The 17,866-nt window shown below is 33.5% G+C and overlaps 1 protein-coding gene across 2 annotated transcripts in view; it reads right to left on the bottom strand.

The window, feature by feature from the left end:
- Positions 1-2,538: 2,538 nt before the first annotated feature.
- Vps11 (vacuolar protein sorting 11) overlaps positions 2,539-17,866 on the bottom strand; it is a 47,456-nt gene continuing 32,128 nt past the window's right edge. Inside the window, exons 16-21 of one of the 2 annotated variants that reach the window (XM_069849527.1) lie at positions 15,746-15,947; positions 15,567-15,662; positions 13,337-13,424; positions 9,430-9,580; positions 9,073-9,165; positions 2,539-4,099 (exon numbers count right to left, since the gene is read on the bottom strand). In XM_069849527.1, coding sequence (XP_069705628.1) covers positions 3,648-4,099; positions 9,073-9,165; positions 9,430-9,580; positions 13,337-13,424; positions 15,567-15,662; positions 15,746-15,947 — 1,082 coding nt within the window. In that variant the 3' untranslated portion in view covers positions 2,539-3,647. The remainder of the gene's footprint in view (positions 4,100-9,072; positions 9,166-9,429; positions 9,581-13,336; positions 13,425-15,566; positions 15,663-15,745; positions 15,948-17,866) is intronic. The other variant, XM_069849528.1, reaches the window with a different exon arrangement.

The following is a 17,866-nucleotide window of genomic DNA, read 5'->3' on the forward strand; positions in this document are numbered from 1 at the left end:
TGAGCTTCAAAATAATATATTCAATAATTCAATATAATACTGAAATATAGACTTTTGTATTTTATCATATATGAACAGAAATAATCAATCCATGACAAGATCACAACCCACTTTCTATAATTTACTCGCATTATTATATTATTTTCCTTCTCTATGGTTTAGTATATTTTCTTTGTATGCAAGTGATGTTACCTTCCTTAGAGTATTCGAGAGAGTGAATAATTCAAATAGTATATCTACAAAAATAAGATTAGAAGTTGTTACTGTGAAATGTACTTGAATTCAAAGTTTAGTATGAACTACGAGTACAACTGAACTGTACTATATCACATAAGAATATAATACAATAATTATCTGTCCTTTCGAGAAAGGTAATACACGTAAATTTTCCACTTTTTCATATTTATTCAATGTACAAAAATATGTAATTTCGTATGAATTAAAAACACTTTTTCATTATTATTATTATTATTATTATTATTATTATTATTATTATTATTATTATTATTATAATATATATATATATATATATATTTTTTTTTTACAATGTGTCAACTGCAGAGGCTATTGATATCGCGATTTAGGATGAAAGATTTTGTGTTTCAAGGAGTGATGAATGTGCCCAACTTACAGATATGAAGCATCACTTACCTATGAGCAGAATTTTCAATTCCTTGAACTTGATTCTATGATAATGGCAATATTAAACTTACTATAAGCATATGAATTTAGCAATAAAGTTAAAATCTAATACTCTGGAAATATATAGCACTGATATTGAAATCTGTCTAGCTAGGATAATTCTTATCTTAAATGAAAATAGTTACATAACTTACCTATATGTTTATATTCATCACAAAAGATAGTATCTTAGCATAAGTTTCCTAATTTAAAGACAAAGCACCTTACAAAATGGCAATATCTTATGAATCCAATTCAGAAATTTACGTCTTCACAATACAGGAAGAGACTCAATTGTAATATAAACATAACTTAGAACAGATATGCCCTATAAATTCATGAACAATAATTAATTAGCAATTAGTTCACAGTCTATTCAGTGAAAGACAAATGATCTCATAAAACTTTATTCCTCTTTAACAGATGGTAGAGAAAAATTAATAACAGTAGTAATATTGTCAATACAAGATGAAATTGTAATGTTGAATCAATAATTGAAGGATTCAGAGCTATAGTGGGCCAAGCGCCATTTATTAAAAATGGAGAAAACAAAGATTAAAATTAAGTGATTATCACAATTTAATTAAACATATAACTAGGGCTAGGATTTTTAGGTAAATATTTTATTTGCACTGTAATAGAAACTCGTAATTGCGTTTTAAGTTCTGTACAAGGTCACCTGAGTATATATTTTTAGTTTTATTTCACATAACACATATTTTGATTTTTTTTATATAAATATATATTTTCAAATATTCACATAAAAACACGTACAAATTAAGTTTTCATCAAATAATTTTCGACAAAAGCCCCATTCCAGATTAATCACCATCAGTGCAGTTGCTTAGACGTGACAGCTGACAATTGTTTCTCGAAATTGCCTATCTGTGGACCTGTGGAAATGCAGTATGCTCTGTCACCACTAAAACATTGTACGGTAACTAACACACATAAACACTGATGTGTCATTTAGGAATTCTTTGTAAATTATCATAACACTGATTCAGGAAGCAATAAACATCAACTGCCTCTGTTTTCGTGTCGAATCATAAACATGTCTCTAAAGAATGTGTTTTTATCTTAATGGCCAGGGCACTCTTTTTCCCAGTATGGCGCAGTGTTCTGCAATAATAGTCAGTCATTTGTGATGGACAACTTGAGAATTAATCTCATTGTGCACTGTAATTCTTCAGCAGTTGGCAAGACAGCATAATTTATACTGGTGAATACTGCATATTGATTTATTCACATAAAATAATTGAAACATAATTAAATATTTTTTCCTTTTTAGTCACATATTTTCCCGATTTTTAGCACCTAAAAATCCGGGCCTTATATATATAGCAAGTAATATAAAGCATGCACATTAAAACTAAATGATATTTCAATCTTCATTAAAATGTGGTATTCACTTAACTTTAACCCTTGATTCTCCATTTTTAATAAATGGCATTTGGCCCACTATGGCTTTGAACCTTTTGAAAATGGGTAGTTATTTTCGATAAAAAAGTAGTAGAGAGCTCGAGTTGTGAAGTGGAAAAATTGTATCTAATTTAAAGACACTGGAAAAAGTATTAAATTGTGGTGGGTATGGTAGGAAACATAGTTTGCAAAAGCTAAGTTTACGGTTCGAAAATCCTATGTTATTACAATAACCATACATAAGTAGTCTGCCATAATGCAGAGCAATCTTTGCTTATATTCTGAATACCATTAAGACAGACAGACCATGATCACAATACAGTAAGATGCTACCTGACATCTTCAGCATATCTTGTAACTACTGCTTACATATCCTCGTTTAAACATCAACACTTAGATTTGACCAGTCACTTACTACCACATGTAAAACACACACTGGGCTCTATATAAAAAAAAAGGTATAACGTATAACATAGGAGTAATGTAACAATTTGATTTGAACTCAGTGAAATTTTAAGTTTATTTGAAGGTACAGACTTAGTATAAATAGCCTGTAAGACTCCTAGCTACTTACTTAATATTAAAAATAACCACTTGAATGAATGGTGATAAAGTCTTACTGTGATACAAAGTTGTTTCTACAGCGCGAAAATTTGAGACTCTATAGTTGTTTCAATATGTACAGTAGCTTATTTTTATTTCAGTAAACAATGTACGTTAGTACATTAACAAATTTAATGTATTAATGAATCTACTTCAGAAACTTTTTAATGATGATGATGATGATGATGATGATGATGATGATGATGATGATGATGAAGAATAACAATAATGAAGAAGTGGTGGAATGTTGGTAGGATGTTGAGAGTACTTCGTGGAAAACCTGTCCTATACACAGTCTTTATCCACAACAAATTCAATTTGAACTAATCGGAATTTGAACCTAGGTCTCTGATGTAGAAAACAACTGGTTAGAAAAAATTATATGCCTTCTGTAGCACGTGTGTGTAATAATTTTATAATGAGAAAAAAAAAATTTCAGAATCACTTTAATAACCAATGTTGACTTACACAGAATTAGATATTTCAAAGTGATTTTGTCGTGAGATATCTGTGTATTTTCATTGTGGAGTGGAAGAAACTGTCTCCAATGGTTCGGAAAATGTTCCTTGTGATTTTTATAAATAAATAAAGATAGCTGCAGTGCCTCGCAAATCGTGCAATTTTTAATATTCACCTTACGAAGAATAGTCTATTCTGCTGGGTCTATTATGCCCATAATTCTAAATTCGCATAAGAGACCATACTGCACAACTACACTTCACAAGACGCATTTTGCTGTCAGAGAATCGAAATCATCCCTGTAGAAAACGTATGCTATTGTCACCCTTTCTCTAGATAAAGTAGTAATACAAATGCTAATAGGAAAAAATGTTGTTATTCAGGGAATCTTAAAAACAATCTCTGTTAATGATATGGTGCCTGATCATTGCCACCACAATACAATGTATTTATTTACAAATGACTAGAAAAGGAACCACACATCACGTTGCAAATGGATTTAAGTTCTTATCATAATCGTCTTCATCATCATCTCCACTAAATGGATTCAAACTCTCTTCATCAGCAAACGGATTTTTACTTTCATCATAGTCATCTTCCTCAAATGGATTCTTGGAATGCTCAGTTCGTGGCTTGGATGGGGGAGTGGTTCTAGCAGATGGTGAGTGGCGAGGAGTTAAGGTCTTGTTGATAGGAGGCTGAATATTTCGAACAGGAACAGGTGAACCTCGGGCAGGGGAGCCTCTTGCTGGTGATGGCGACTTTCGAGGGGAGGATTCAGTCAGATTGCGGGTCAAGTTGGCTTCAAGAGAAGAACTATACTGGTCAGAACGGCGACTCTCCTCCAGCCTCATCCTACCCTCTGCAGGAGTGATGATGGTGCTGACATTATTGGGATTCCTTCGATCACCTGGACCTGCACGACCGTCAACTGCTGAAAAATGTATAAAATGTTAATAATACGCATCAGAGTTCAAGTTTTATAATAACGTAATGTCTGCGGCATTACCTAAATTACACGACATCCAAGATTGTACTTTATGTACTTTCTTCAGAATTAAGGTACGGTCACACGTCGCTACTTTTGCAGCGCTGCAATACAAAAAACTGCGCAACTCTCGTACTGCGACATGTGAACAACGGTGCAACTCGAAAAGTAGCAGCTGCCGAACCTGCTGCCTGCTACTTTTCCATGCTGCGTGCAGCTTAGAAGTAGCGATGTGTGAACAGGGTTCTCAGGGTTGCAGCCGCAGCATTTTTGATATCAGTTTTGTTGAAACTTTTGCTGCGGTTGTAACCAGTGTTGCCACCCAAATGTGCCAATGATACTTTTATTGTTTGGATATATTTTAATGTTAGATGTGATGAAAATAAATTATTTGTAACAGTTATTAAATACACAACACAGTCTGAGCATAATTGCTGACGATATAATTCATTTTTTTTAATTTTCTGTAGCATAGTTTCAAACAGGAGGGTTGCCAACATTGATTACGTGAATATGCTGTTGGTTATCATTTAAGTATATAGACGTTTTTAAAAGCTTTATAGTAAAAATAATGCCAATTTCTGAATACTAGTTAGGACAGAAAAGCAAATAATAGATAAGGAAGCTTTCGCATGAGTTTCTTAATAATGAGAACATAACCACAAAATGTATATTGAGAAGTCAACACGGAAATGGAAACCTGCAGCATGACTGCAGCTGCAAAAGTAGCGCCTAGTGTGTGAACAGACTCGCAACCTCTAGTTGAAACTTTTGCAGCACTCGGGTTGCGCAGCACGAAAAGTAGCGTGCAGTGCGCTACTTTTGGTTTACTTGTGAACACGACACACAACTTTTGCAGCTGCAGTACAAAAGTTGCGCAGCGATGTGTGACCGTACCTTTAGAAAGGAACTGACAACTCAGTGGTTCCATGCTGTCTCCATGGTAACCATTCGGATGAAGCAATCAGAAGTGGCCAGTTATGGAAACAGTTTGAATGATCACGTCATAGGCAGCTAATTTGAAAAGTTACTTTTGGCATGGAGGAGGAGGGAGGGGGAGGGAGGGAGAGAGAGGGGGAGGGGGAGAGGGAGAGAGAGAGGGGGGGAGGGAGAGAGAGATATTTTGTTTCTATACCAATCTACACGCTTTGACCGATATGCTACATAGGCTACATTAAAATTGTGCAAATGGAACTTAAATTAATTAAATATATAAAAAATTAATTAAATATATAAAAAATAAAAATAAATAGATCAAATATTCATGTATTATATTAAAATTCAAAATCTTCTACAGTCAGTTGTTCTTTATTATTGTCTGTTGTATTCAACATCGACTTTCACGAGGCCTTGGAAATTTTAACACCAAATTAAATTACATTGTTGTTACACATCATGAAACTAGATAATTCATGCAATAAGTATCTTTACGCAGTCCAGGACCGTATTATGAATTCCTCGATGCAGTTTTGTAGGTAGTGAGCAGACTGTTTTATCCAATTGAATTCTAGAATTCTTTCAAACTACAAGGATTGCTACCACATAATTTACTTAATATTGAATAGCCATAGTAGACCTATTATTGCGAAATATTGACTCACCAAAATTATGCACTAACAAAAATTTGTGTCAAAAGCTCATGCGAAACGTAATATGAGTGCCAATATTAACTGGAAAAACGAAAGAAGATTATGTTTTTATCCCACGTATTGCTATTATAGCCATTCGATTTCAAGCAATTATTATAAGTTATAGTAATATTTGTGATAATATTATAATATTGCAATAATAATATAGAGCCTATTTTACTGTTACTGTTAACCCGTCTCTTATTAATAAGTTATGGCCACTAATGACTTGGCTGTTTATAGAAAAATATGATTTTCTGTTGCAGTAGTGTTCTACATTGCCTTCTCCAGGAGAGTGAATTCTGATGAGTATAGTCTCCGTTACTGCAAAACACCCTGAAATCCATGTATTTGATAGAATCCATCCGTTACCGATTGTAGTTTGGCCTTGAAGGAAATTAAATATATTGTGGGCAGAAAGACTTAATAATGCATAATGCCGTGGTACGATAATTATTATCATCAATCACAATGTTAAATATCTTAAATATCCCTGTAGGATAAGGTCTTAATGTTGTTAAAGCTCTATTCATAGGTGAGATGGAATTATTTCGATTAGTCAGTTTCTTTGGATATTAGTGGCACTTTCTTTAATATTCGTCACTAGGGAGGAGAAAACAAGTAAATATGGTTCATTTTGGTTTTATATAGTTCCCTTGCCGAGGTCTCCGATAAGTCTAATAAAACAGTTTATTTAGAAATAGACCAAAATTTAAAGCCCGGGCAACGCCGGATAATTTAAGCTAGTTTTGTAATAAAATAGATATTAACATACTTTTAATATGATATAAGCCTAAATCTGTACTGTAAATATTTTTTAATAAAATAGATATTAGCATAATTTAAAGTATAGTATAATATAGGCCTAAACCTAAATCTAAGTACATATTTTGTCCTTTTTTTTCAAACGATGTCCTCGTTTTTTAAGCTTTGTGTCCTCTTTTTTATCGATGTGAATCTGGTCACCCTAGTAGAACCTCTATTCGTGATAATGAAGGGGATAGAATGAACAGTTAATCGAAAAAAAAAAAAGATAATCAGGACCGTAAAAGATTTTCATAACTTATGTTCACAATACTTAACTTACAGTTTCATAATTTTCTCCGTAGTTTTGCTTTTAACATGTAGGTAGTGTATCAAAAGTTTACCAATTTAGGTCCTGTTGTCAGCGACTGATTTTTAAGGGCAAGGAAACTCCTTGTGATGATTGTTCATGGAAAAATAGAACAGGAGAGATTTCGTGTTGTAGATTTACATACTTTATAAATTTTATCTTTACTGTTAAAGTCACCAACTATTATAAACTTGCGATCAGATGGGATCAATTGTTCTATATCATCCATTACTAGGTTTAGGCCTGGAGGTCTATATACATTGACAAGTGAAAATGAAATGTTATTTTAAAGTAATAATTTTGTCTTAATGTATTCAATTTAGCCTTTAAATTGTTGTTTAAATTCAATTACATGGAGTTGTGGATCATGGTAACAACACCTCTACCCCCTCTATCTTCACGAAACAGATTAAAAATTTTGTAGTCAGCATACATACTTTATAAATTTTATCTTTTTTTTCACCCCTCATTTCTCGTGAAAAACAACAACTGAATAGACTACAGTGGACTATAGTGGACTTTATGTTGTCAGCAAACAGCTGGATACATTAAGAAGACTGATAAATTTTATCTTTGTTTCTTTATTAAATCGCTCACAGTTGTAACACTAGACTCGTATTCTGTTGCACGGTTTCTTCTTTTCCAAACTGCTAAATTATTTGCACATTTTCTTTTAACACCCATGGTTTACTTTTGCATAGAATTATACATAATGACCACTTGAACAGTAGGACAGTGAATGGTGCACAGATATTGCAATTATGTGGAAGTTCTTGGGCGTCACTTCTTTGAAATCAGAGAGTGGCTATTTTCCAAGTTGGAGAAATACCCCCTCCCACAAGTAACTGTACCTAATGCCGCTAGTGCCAGCATCCTATTACATACTATGTAAAATGGTATAGACTATAATAACCCTTTCTAGAAAAAAAATACAGTACTACTAAGATTTATTTTAAATAAAAATGTACATTACTTCATTTTCCCTCATTTTTTTTTTTTCTGAAAAAAAAAAAAAAATCTGAGAGATATAGTCTGATAGTCTGCCAATTGCTTAAAGACAACTACACTTTAAGCTTTTAAATTTCGATAGTTAAAGTATTCATAGGTCATTGAGATTTTTGTTGTTATTGTAGACGCATAGGGTTCATCATCACTTTTAAAATTATATGTCTGAAGACAGGTAAATGTAATTTGAAATTCAAAAGTGGGGGAGGGGGTAAAAAGGTGGAACAGAAAATTCAGTCAGCAGTGGTTTTTAACTCTCACTTCGAAAACTAGATTGACGCATTTTCCCTCAAAATCGTGTTCCCTGCACATCTAAAATTATTCAAGGTGGGAGGTATTGAAATAAACACACGATATAATTACAACACTGTCATAGAGGAAGAGCGGAGACAGTTGAAAACAAATTTTAAATAATATAAATCGACTTTAAATATAGTAGTTCGTAGGTTATCGAGAATGCTCAGAAAAAATATATACCGGTATATATACATACACAAATGGTCACACAATTATTTCAGCATAAAACGTCGAAACGCAATTTAGAATTTATTACCCAACAACAAATTTAAATTAATGGCCTTTCATGGAAAATGTCCAAGAGTATAATGTAGATAATAGTAATAAACCAAATGCTATGGGCAAATCGGTAATTTAAATTAGCTACTCGGATTGTGATATATTTTGTTATAAGGATGAATTCTTCCAAATACAATGTATTAATTTCAATATAATGCGACATCATATTATGAAGAACTTTTAAAAGCAAAATATGAAGACCCAACTGACATTTTATGACGTACTAGCAACAGCAAATAATTCTGTATGATGTAACATTTTAACATTCAATACAGTATCTACAAAAAGAAAAAAAAAATGTAAAAATTAATTGCTTTAGATACGTTGCTGAATGTAAATTTATATTGAAAACTTATTAAATGATAAGAAAGAAAGGAGGATAAATCTGTTATCAAATTAGATATATTATCTTTCATGATTCATAACCTTAACATTTATAGACCTCTCTATGTAGCATAAAACAATTCCATAATTTTTTAATGCTCGTTATTTTGAAAGGAGTATGCAGATAATGTGATAACACTTACTGAACAAATTAGTAATGAGTAAAATAGAAATCTAGCAAGAAAGAAACTGAAAACATCGTTTGTACTTACCAGTTCGGGACATCTGTCCCTCTCCCAGTCTCAGACGAGCCTCAGCTCCTGGACCATATGTTAATGTGTTCACATCTGGAGGTTTGCTAGACACTGGAAAAAACAAAGAAAACAAACAGCTCATGACTTCTATACACCTTAGCTTTCAGTTCTCAACTGAAAAAAAAAAAAGCTTGTATTTTGTTCGAGCTCAAGTAATAAGCCAGGGACTGATAGGTTATCAGATACCTATACTAATGGTATTCAAACGACTGTGTTTTATCAATAATAACCTATTTGTAGCGACACACTTGAGTAATGTTTACTTAACCTTGAATACAGAGAACAGGGGTGTCCAGATATTATATATTTACTTACTTATATTCAGTTTATCTTTCATTGGCGAATCAGTGATAACTGTTAACTTGTTGAATACTCCACGGCCAAAATAATCTGCCACCAATGAAAAGCCATCTTCAGCTCGCTCCAACTGACTATGGAATGTTTCATGTAAGTCTCGACTTTGTTCCTGCAAAGAAGAATGAACTTGCTTGGTAACAATATTTTACCTGTACCATATTGTACATTAACACAAAGACAAGGTGTGTGATATAACATTATATTAAAAGTTATCTAAACCACATACACGAAGGAGAAACATATGTTAGTATAATGGTATTTCCAAATGTAAATAATGAGTTGATGGATGCCAACGCCTCTAAATATGTTTTACTAATATTTTTGTGAACTCTATTACTCGACAGTATAAAGACTCCCCACTTCTCACAGAATTATGAATTTTTACCATGCTGAAGTAATAGCTGGTATAATTAATTAACTAGTGGACTTACTCGTGTTAATTATGTAAGATTTGTCCGGCTTACAGCTGTTTCAGTGCTTCACGCACCATCTTCAGAGCCTACTAGATCACGGCGTCATCTCGAACTTCTCTGCTTGTTATGTGGGTGTGTTTGATTGTTGAAAGGTGTTGAAGAGTGGAGTCAAATAGTGTGTGTGTGTGTACTGAAATTGATCTGTGTGTTGAGAATTTGATCGGGATGTGTTTTAGTGTGTTTGTATATTTCGTATTGTTCTAGTGTGTTGAGTTTTTGGTTCTTGGGTTGTATGTGTAGGATTTCCATGTCCGTATTTATGTTATTGTATGTATGGTTAGCATTGGTTATGTGTTCGGCGTATGTAGATGTATTGTGTCCTCTGGTTATTGCTTTAATGTATTCTTTGTAGCGTGTTTGGAATGATCTGCAATAGCAATAACCAGAGGACACAATACATCTACATACGCCAAACACATAACCAATGCTAACCATACATACAATAACATAAATATGGACATGGAAATCCTACACATACAACCCAAAAAACCAAAAACTCAACACACTAGAACAATACGAAATATACAAACACACTAAAACACACCCCGATCAAATTCTCAACACACAGATCAATTTCAGTACACACACACACACACACACACACACACACACACACACACTATTTGACTCCACTCTTCAACATCTTTCAACAATCAAACACACCCACATAACAGGCTCTGAAGATGGTGCGTGAAGCACTGAAACAGCTGTAAGCCGGACAAATCTTACATAATTAACACGAGTAAGTCCACTACTTAATCAATTAATTATATTCAAGTGTTAAAAGTAGTGTACGCAAGATTCAAAATGGAATAGCTAGTAATTGTACATAGGAAACCCTCTATTACGCATGAACAGTTCAACAGCTAAAAACCCTGTCCCTGCTGTTCCTACATTTATAACATCAAAAGGGCGATGGTAACTTAACAGTCTTTAAAAAATACATCAGTTGGAGAAGTTTATTCACAATCCCTTTAGGTGATTCTGCACAAAATTTAATATATCAAAGAATGGACCCTTTCTGAAGCTTAATGTATTAAATTCCAAGATTTGCAGGCCAAGCAGTTTCTTCTTCTAGCTCACAAATTTCACATTTGTGGGTTCTCTCACAGATTTCTATCTTCTAAATTAATTTTCTAAGGATATAATGCCTTCTTAATAGGACCATAATAATCCCCTATTTGGCTCATACTCTTCAAATATTCGTCCACTAAATCATCTTGGTTCTCATAGGCTAAAGAATTGAATATACTATGTTGTGTTTTTTTCATTATAATTATGTCATTGGCATATATACAATGTATTGTTGCACGTGATAAGGTAAACATAGATTAAGAGAAAACTAATTTATGAATTTAAGTCAATTTCTTCAGAAGAATCAAGTCATTTCTTTAGTTTTTTCCAGAGGATTTTACACTGAACATTCTAGCAGAATTTTTTTAGAGTTTCAGTTTCAGTTTGACAATCTTGCAAAGTGGGATATCTCATTCTTGTTCATGTTTCAGATGCTTGTTTGAATGCTGTGCCTTAATCACTACAAATATAGATAATGTTTGGGGTAATTTTTAATATTATATAACATACTTATACAAGAAGACGTTTGTTATGACAATAGACATTCGTGAAATTCGCGAGATATGGTAACACAAATCGTTCTCATTTTGAAAATTTTGACTTCCTCTAACTCAAAAAAACGCACTTTTGAATTGCTAAATAACGCGAATTCGTATAGTAACGTGGAGAAAACATAATTAAAGTTTTTAAAGGAATTCCAGCGATACTTGTTTAATTTGCGAAATCATAGCAAGAATCTGTTTTTAATTAATATTTTTACAATTTCATTTTTTTTTTGTGGCACTTTTATTCTACCATTTTGATAAATGAATGCAGCCGTGTATTAAAATGTATAAAGATGTAGAAACTAAAAATGGATGCTGAAAACACTGCATATACCACTCTTACCATGTTCAATTTCTTTATCCATGATTGGTATCTAAACTCGTCCTTATTCCACCGCCCTTACAACTAAAACAATGGTTTTATTCACAGAAGTGAATTAAAAGATTTTAATTCACTTGTTGAGTTAATAGTAATATGCGTTACAAGAGCGGTATGTTGACGTTTTCATGTTCGAGGAAAAGATTGAAAAAGCGAAACGTAGTTGAGCTTTTTTAATTTCCAAGAACTTGAAAACAAACATACCGCTCGTGTATCGTACATTATTTTGTGCGAAGATCGTTTATTACATACCCGAAAGAGGAATTTCTAATTAGTTGCAATGAAATCTCCATCTTGGTTTCTGTTCAATGACGGCAACTTTGGAAAATATATCTATCTTCAACATTGTTGCTATAAAATGATTTCTGTGTTTACTGTATTCCAGTCTATAAATGCGAACTTAAAACAAACGGTAAGGTTATGTAATGATTTATTTTTCATTTTAATATTTTAACAATATTATTTATATAACATATTGCAGTAATAACATCGGCATCTCTGGAATCTTGTTAATTTTTTCACAGCTTCCTTAATGTTACTTGCATTACAAATGCAGTAACTTTTGTGGTGTTGTAGGGTTTACTTAATTTTTGCAAATATTTAAAAACAATAATTAACAGTGCAATTTAGGTGAAATTGCAGTGGTAAGTTTCCAATTTATAATTATCACTATGTTAAACGTCTCTAAAAATAATATGTTAAAAGCCTAAAGCAGTAAAATGAATATGGCGCTTAAGCGGTAAGAAGAGGGAAATTGTTGTGTGTGTTACGTTGGGAATACTGAATGTGGTATTTCACACTTACCGCGTATTGGTTTTGTGCGGAAAGCAAGCAAATACACACAATCTCGCACAAAAGTTTTTAATTCACCCTTTCCTTGACAACCAACACATTAAGCAACAATAAAATCAAAACATTCATTCATTTATAACTTCTTCACAAACAACACATTACAAAGATAATGCCTACAATTTAAAATAAAATTTAAATACCAGTAATGGTTAAAATATTGTATAACACACGAAAGTAAACAGATTTTATGTGCTCGTGGAAATTATCAACCTCGGCTTCACCTCAGGCACTAAACTTTCCACTTGTGGATAAAATCTAATTTTACTCTCACAGTATAAATTACTACCACTATCATGAAACTTGCATATGATTATTTTAAAATATCACAGTCAAATTGACAATAACACAAAATATTGACATTTTAAAACGAATTCTCTTTAAAAAATAAAACTACTTTTACGAGACTCTAGTTATTACTATCTATTATCACATTGATTACTTATTTTGTTGGTAGTGTAATTAAATGTTCAAATTCGTCTGGAGCAGGTAGTAAATTTGAAGCTTGAAGGTAACAATCTAAAATAAATATGATTTCAATTTACCTGAGATTTGATGATATCCAGTATCTTCTTGTTGTTTGGAAGGCAAGCTGGACATTCATTTTCATTCTCTGCATAGCTTTGGAAGCAGCTGTAATAATTAACATACCCATTACATCTTATCTCCATTAATTTATCATTCTGCGCCTTATGTGATGATTATTCCAGTCTAACAGGTGGCCTAAGTGGCATTCGTGACTCTGATGCTGATAGATGGGTCATCCTCAGCCCTGACAATACCAGATGTCATCCCCAGATGAATACCAGCTAGGGATCGTCGCCATGCACGTCATGCTGTTATCAAGGTGGTCAAAATGTTAAAATAAATCCTTCTGTGTATGTTAAGCAAACAACTGATTGTTTTCTACCATTCTCAGATATGGTCAATTAAGAAAGTTTGGAATTCTGCTAAGAATTCTAAAGTGATGGCAACTAGTGTCCTGCAATGTTCGAATATGGCAGAGGCAACCAAGACACTACAAACTTCGCCTATTTCATATGAAAAACTAATCACAAGATCTGTGCTACAATCCTTAAGCAGTGGGGTCCACACCTGTGGAGTAACGGTCAGCGCATCTGGCCGCGAAACCAGATGGCCCGGGTTCGATTCCCAGTCGGGGCAAGTTACCTGGTTGAGGTTTTTTCCGGGGTTTTCCCTCAACCCAAAATGAGCAAATGCTGGGTAACTTTCGGTGCTGGACCCCGGACTCATTTCACCGGCATTATCACCTTCATCTCATTCAGAGGCTAAATAACCAAAGATGTTGATAAAGTGTCGTAAAATAACCTACTAAAATAAAAAAAAATAAATAAATAAGCAGTGGGAGTGGAGGACAGTGAATAACATGATGGAATAAACGTGATAGGGCTCTTTCTGCAGAGCAAACATCCGCGAATATCGAACTTGAACAAAACACAATGTCTGTAATACACAACACTAGTGGCAACTACAATTTGGAGGCTTACTGTATATGTAGGGATGATGTCTAGTTGAGGAATTATTATAACATTCCTATTTTTAGAGATCAGAGGATAAGACAGGATTAGCCATTAGAGTCCTCTGCACTCAGAAGTAGGAACTGTATGCATTATTCCATATTGTAAAAAGAAATCTTAGGTAAACAAACATTTTATGCATAATGTATTATGCTGCCATAATACTGTATGTAACCTAATTCATCTTTACTATGTAGTATGTTAACTCATCATATGGTACAGTCTGTTAATATTAGTAATAGTTGTTACAGTGAAAAACAGCAAGTTTCGTTTAGATATTTTTTTCAACTTTCTTCAGTGGCGAAGCTAAGGTGTAAACACTGGACAGGCTGAAAAAATCTGCTTACCTTGTATCTTTTTCTAGGGTAGATTGTTCATCAGCTTTTCTATCAACATTTTTTGTGACACAGACTCCACAAGAAGATGATGACTACTCATTTCCACCCCCAAACAGAATACAGGTAAAACAATATAACTTATTTGTTTCAGAGCACCCTGTTAGCCGAGGATATTTCTTACACCATGAAAATTGGAAATTTATATTTTGTCTTCCTCTATCCGCTATTTTAATATGTAAACGTGGTGTCGATCTCCTATCCTTGTAAGCACATTTAGTTTCATACGTCCAACTTGAAAACAGTTTCTCTTTTAATTCTACAAATAATTACCTCAATGTTCTCTCAGTATGAGCCATTTTAAACAAAATTAATATGTAAAACACACACATGCACTTTTGATTAAACTAAACTCAACAACGCAGCACTTTCAGAGAACATCAATATAGCACGACATAATATTGTGATGAAGGCTAACCTCGTTTCATATGGAGATGTAGTAAATCAATACCCCCTCTCTGGTCCCCCCCTCCCCCAAGCTTGCGAGTCAAGATCATACACACATCTTCTGTCACTAACATCTCAGACTGTACTAAGCTGTGGCAATGACCGATAACATACAGACCCGTGCAGCCTTGAAGCATGAAGCAATTAGCAGTTGGGACCTTTCTGCATTCTTCGGATCAAGCATGACGTGACCGCACTGTACTTGAGTCCAAGAACAAATACTGTAACAATTAGGCCACTAACAACGACTTTTGGGGGAAAGCAGGAACACTGATGACATTTCTTATAAACTGATGAAACAAATGTTTGATATAAGAGAATAGTATAAAAAGATGAAGAGAAGAGAAATGCTATAAAATACTGCAATTATTTAAAATCTAAGTCAATATACTCACTGCTGATGGAAGGAATGTTGGCAAAGGAAGTGAATAGATGGCAGTTCCAGCTGGTGATTGCAAGCATTACACCTGGACCCCTGGAATATCATTGTGCTGCAACAAAGAACAAATTCCTTATTCCCTAACCACTATGTATGATAAAGCAAGAGCCACTGCAGATGAATAGTTTCACATACCTAGTTTGGATAGAATTGATTTGAGCACGAATCCGTTCTGTCTCTTGCCGGTATTTATTTATCAGTTGCTGTTCCTGTTCTGTGAGCTCACTCTCTGACTGCAGAACACTCAATAAGTAGTTGCGCACTTCACCTAGTGTTGCTGTTGAAGAATTAGACAGAGCATCCACTACCAGCAATGGAGATAAAAGTCGCTCTTTTTCTGTGAAGCATAACATTCTAATTATAAATTACGGCTTGCAAAAGATGTGATAGAAACTACTCAATAGTATACTTTATTAATTTATATTAGTTATACACAAAATTTACTAAGCACTAACGAGGTGGAAGGTTAAGTATCAGGTTGAAACCGAAAAGAGGTCCTGGTGGACTTTTTTCTCCTTTTATCCTAATCAATCAAACGTCTGGGAAAATATAAGTACGAATATCTGACAATCAAATGCTAGATATTATTCACATGTTCATATAAGATTTCAAAATTTGTTTTTGAAAATGTTGTAGTTCTATTATGAAATTTGGAAAATGTAAAGCAATATGTTTATAATAAAATACCGGTAGTTCACATCTGTCAAAATATTAAACATCGATTTTTGTGGCACTTGCATATCTTATTTCACGTAATATTAAAATGAAAAAAAATATATATAGTATTATAGCATATATTGATGGCTAAGAAGTGATACCGTACCTCATATCTTTAAATTTGCATGTGAATAAAAATCAATATATATACAGTATATGTTTCTGCTTTACAAGATCTTCTACTTGAGGACAAAATATACTTAAATGTCAAATTTTCTGAACACAATAATAATATAATAAGGGGTGTAAGGGATAGTGATGCGTCTCCTATCCAAACCCAATCTCTACCTGCTCGCTGTACACCCTGCTTTATCGAATGAGGATATGGGGACAGAGTAACAGCGGTATAACAGTATCATCTCAATGGAGGAAATGCCATTAAATATTCTAATAAATCTGGTCTGTCACGGCGTGGAGGGACGTCCCCCAGGTGGCAGATGGGGGAATGGTCAGTGGATTTACTTATGTAATCCTCCTGGCTAGGTCCGAGGGACCCAATGACCAAAGACAGATGTGGTCCTCCATTCATATTGGGGGGTTTTTTTTGGGCGATGTAACCATAGACAAATGTAACTGCCAAAATGTAAAACTGATGCCCGGTAAAAACAGTTATGATCCTGCCAATGAATGCTAATGGCTTCATTGCTAGATGCAAGGCATTCAAACATCAACATAATAATAGTAATAATAATAATAATAATAATAATAATAATAATAATAATAATATAGTTAATCTAAATAATAACGTAATTAAACTAAATTACCATTCTTGTAGATACGAGGTATCATTTCTTAGCCATCAATATGTAGAAAAACAGTTTTCCTTAAATTTGTTTACTTTTATGGATATTTCATTATAATAATCCGTGGTACTACAGCCCTTTAAGGGCCCAGACTGATCAGCCAGCTGCTGGTCTCATGCCCACATGCCAAAGTAGGGAATGGACAATCATTCAACCAGAACAAAGATATCTGCTACCTTTTGTAGCTCCCCAAGTGCACCATAACTGCTGGGTGGGCACTGGTTTCATACAATGGCCGAAATTTCATGAGAAAATTTCTTTCCCATGAGAACACGAACCAGTGCGCATTCCGTAATGCAAGTCTCATGCAACATTCTGAAATGTTTCTTCCATAACATTTTACGAGTAATTAAAAATTGAAGCTCCAACTTCAAGAGAGGAATCTTTACTGACATATTAGTGTCTGATAAGTAGGGGGCGGATGTTGATGAAAAGTCATCTTATTTTTCACATTAGGACGATGCCTATTAATATAGAAATCCTTTCTATGTTAATATCAACGCAAGAAGGTAATTTCTTACATTGCGTTTTTTTTTATTTTTGAACTAATAGGTAACTTTTATATTTTTTCGGCATTTTTTGGTCATTTTTAATACTTTGAAGAACTTTTAGATAATTTGGAATTCATTTTACTTTCTTCTTTACCAATAGGTCTGTTAAATCATTTTCTAAGCAAATAGGTCAGTACTGGTAGTAATTACCTGCTGAATAAGTGAATAACAGTGAAGTTTAAGTT

This window comes from Periplaneta americana, chromosome 16, assembly GCF_040183065.1.
Source record: "Periplaneta americana isolate PAMFEO1 chromosome 16, P.americana_PAMFEO1_priV1, whole genome shotgun sequence".
NCBI lineage: Eukaryota > Metazoa > Arthropoda > Insecta > Blattodea > Blattidae > Periplaneta > Periplaneta americana.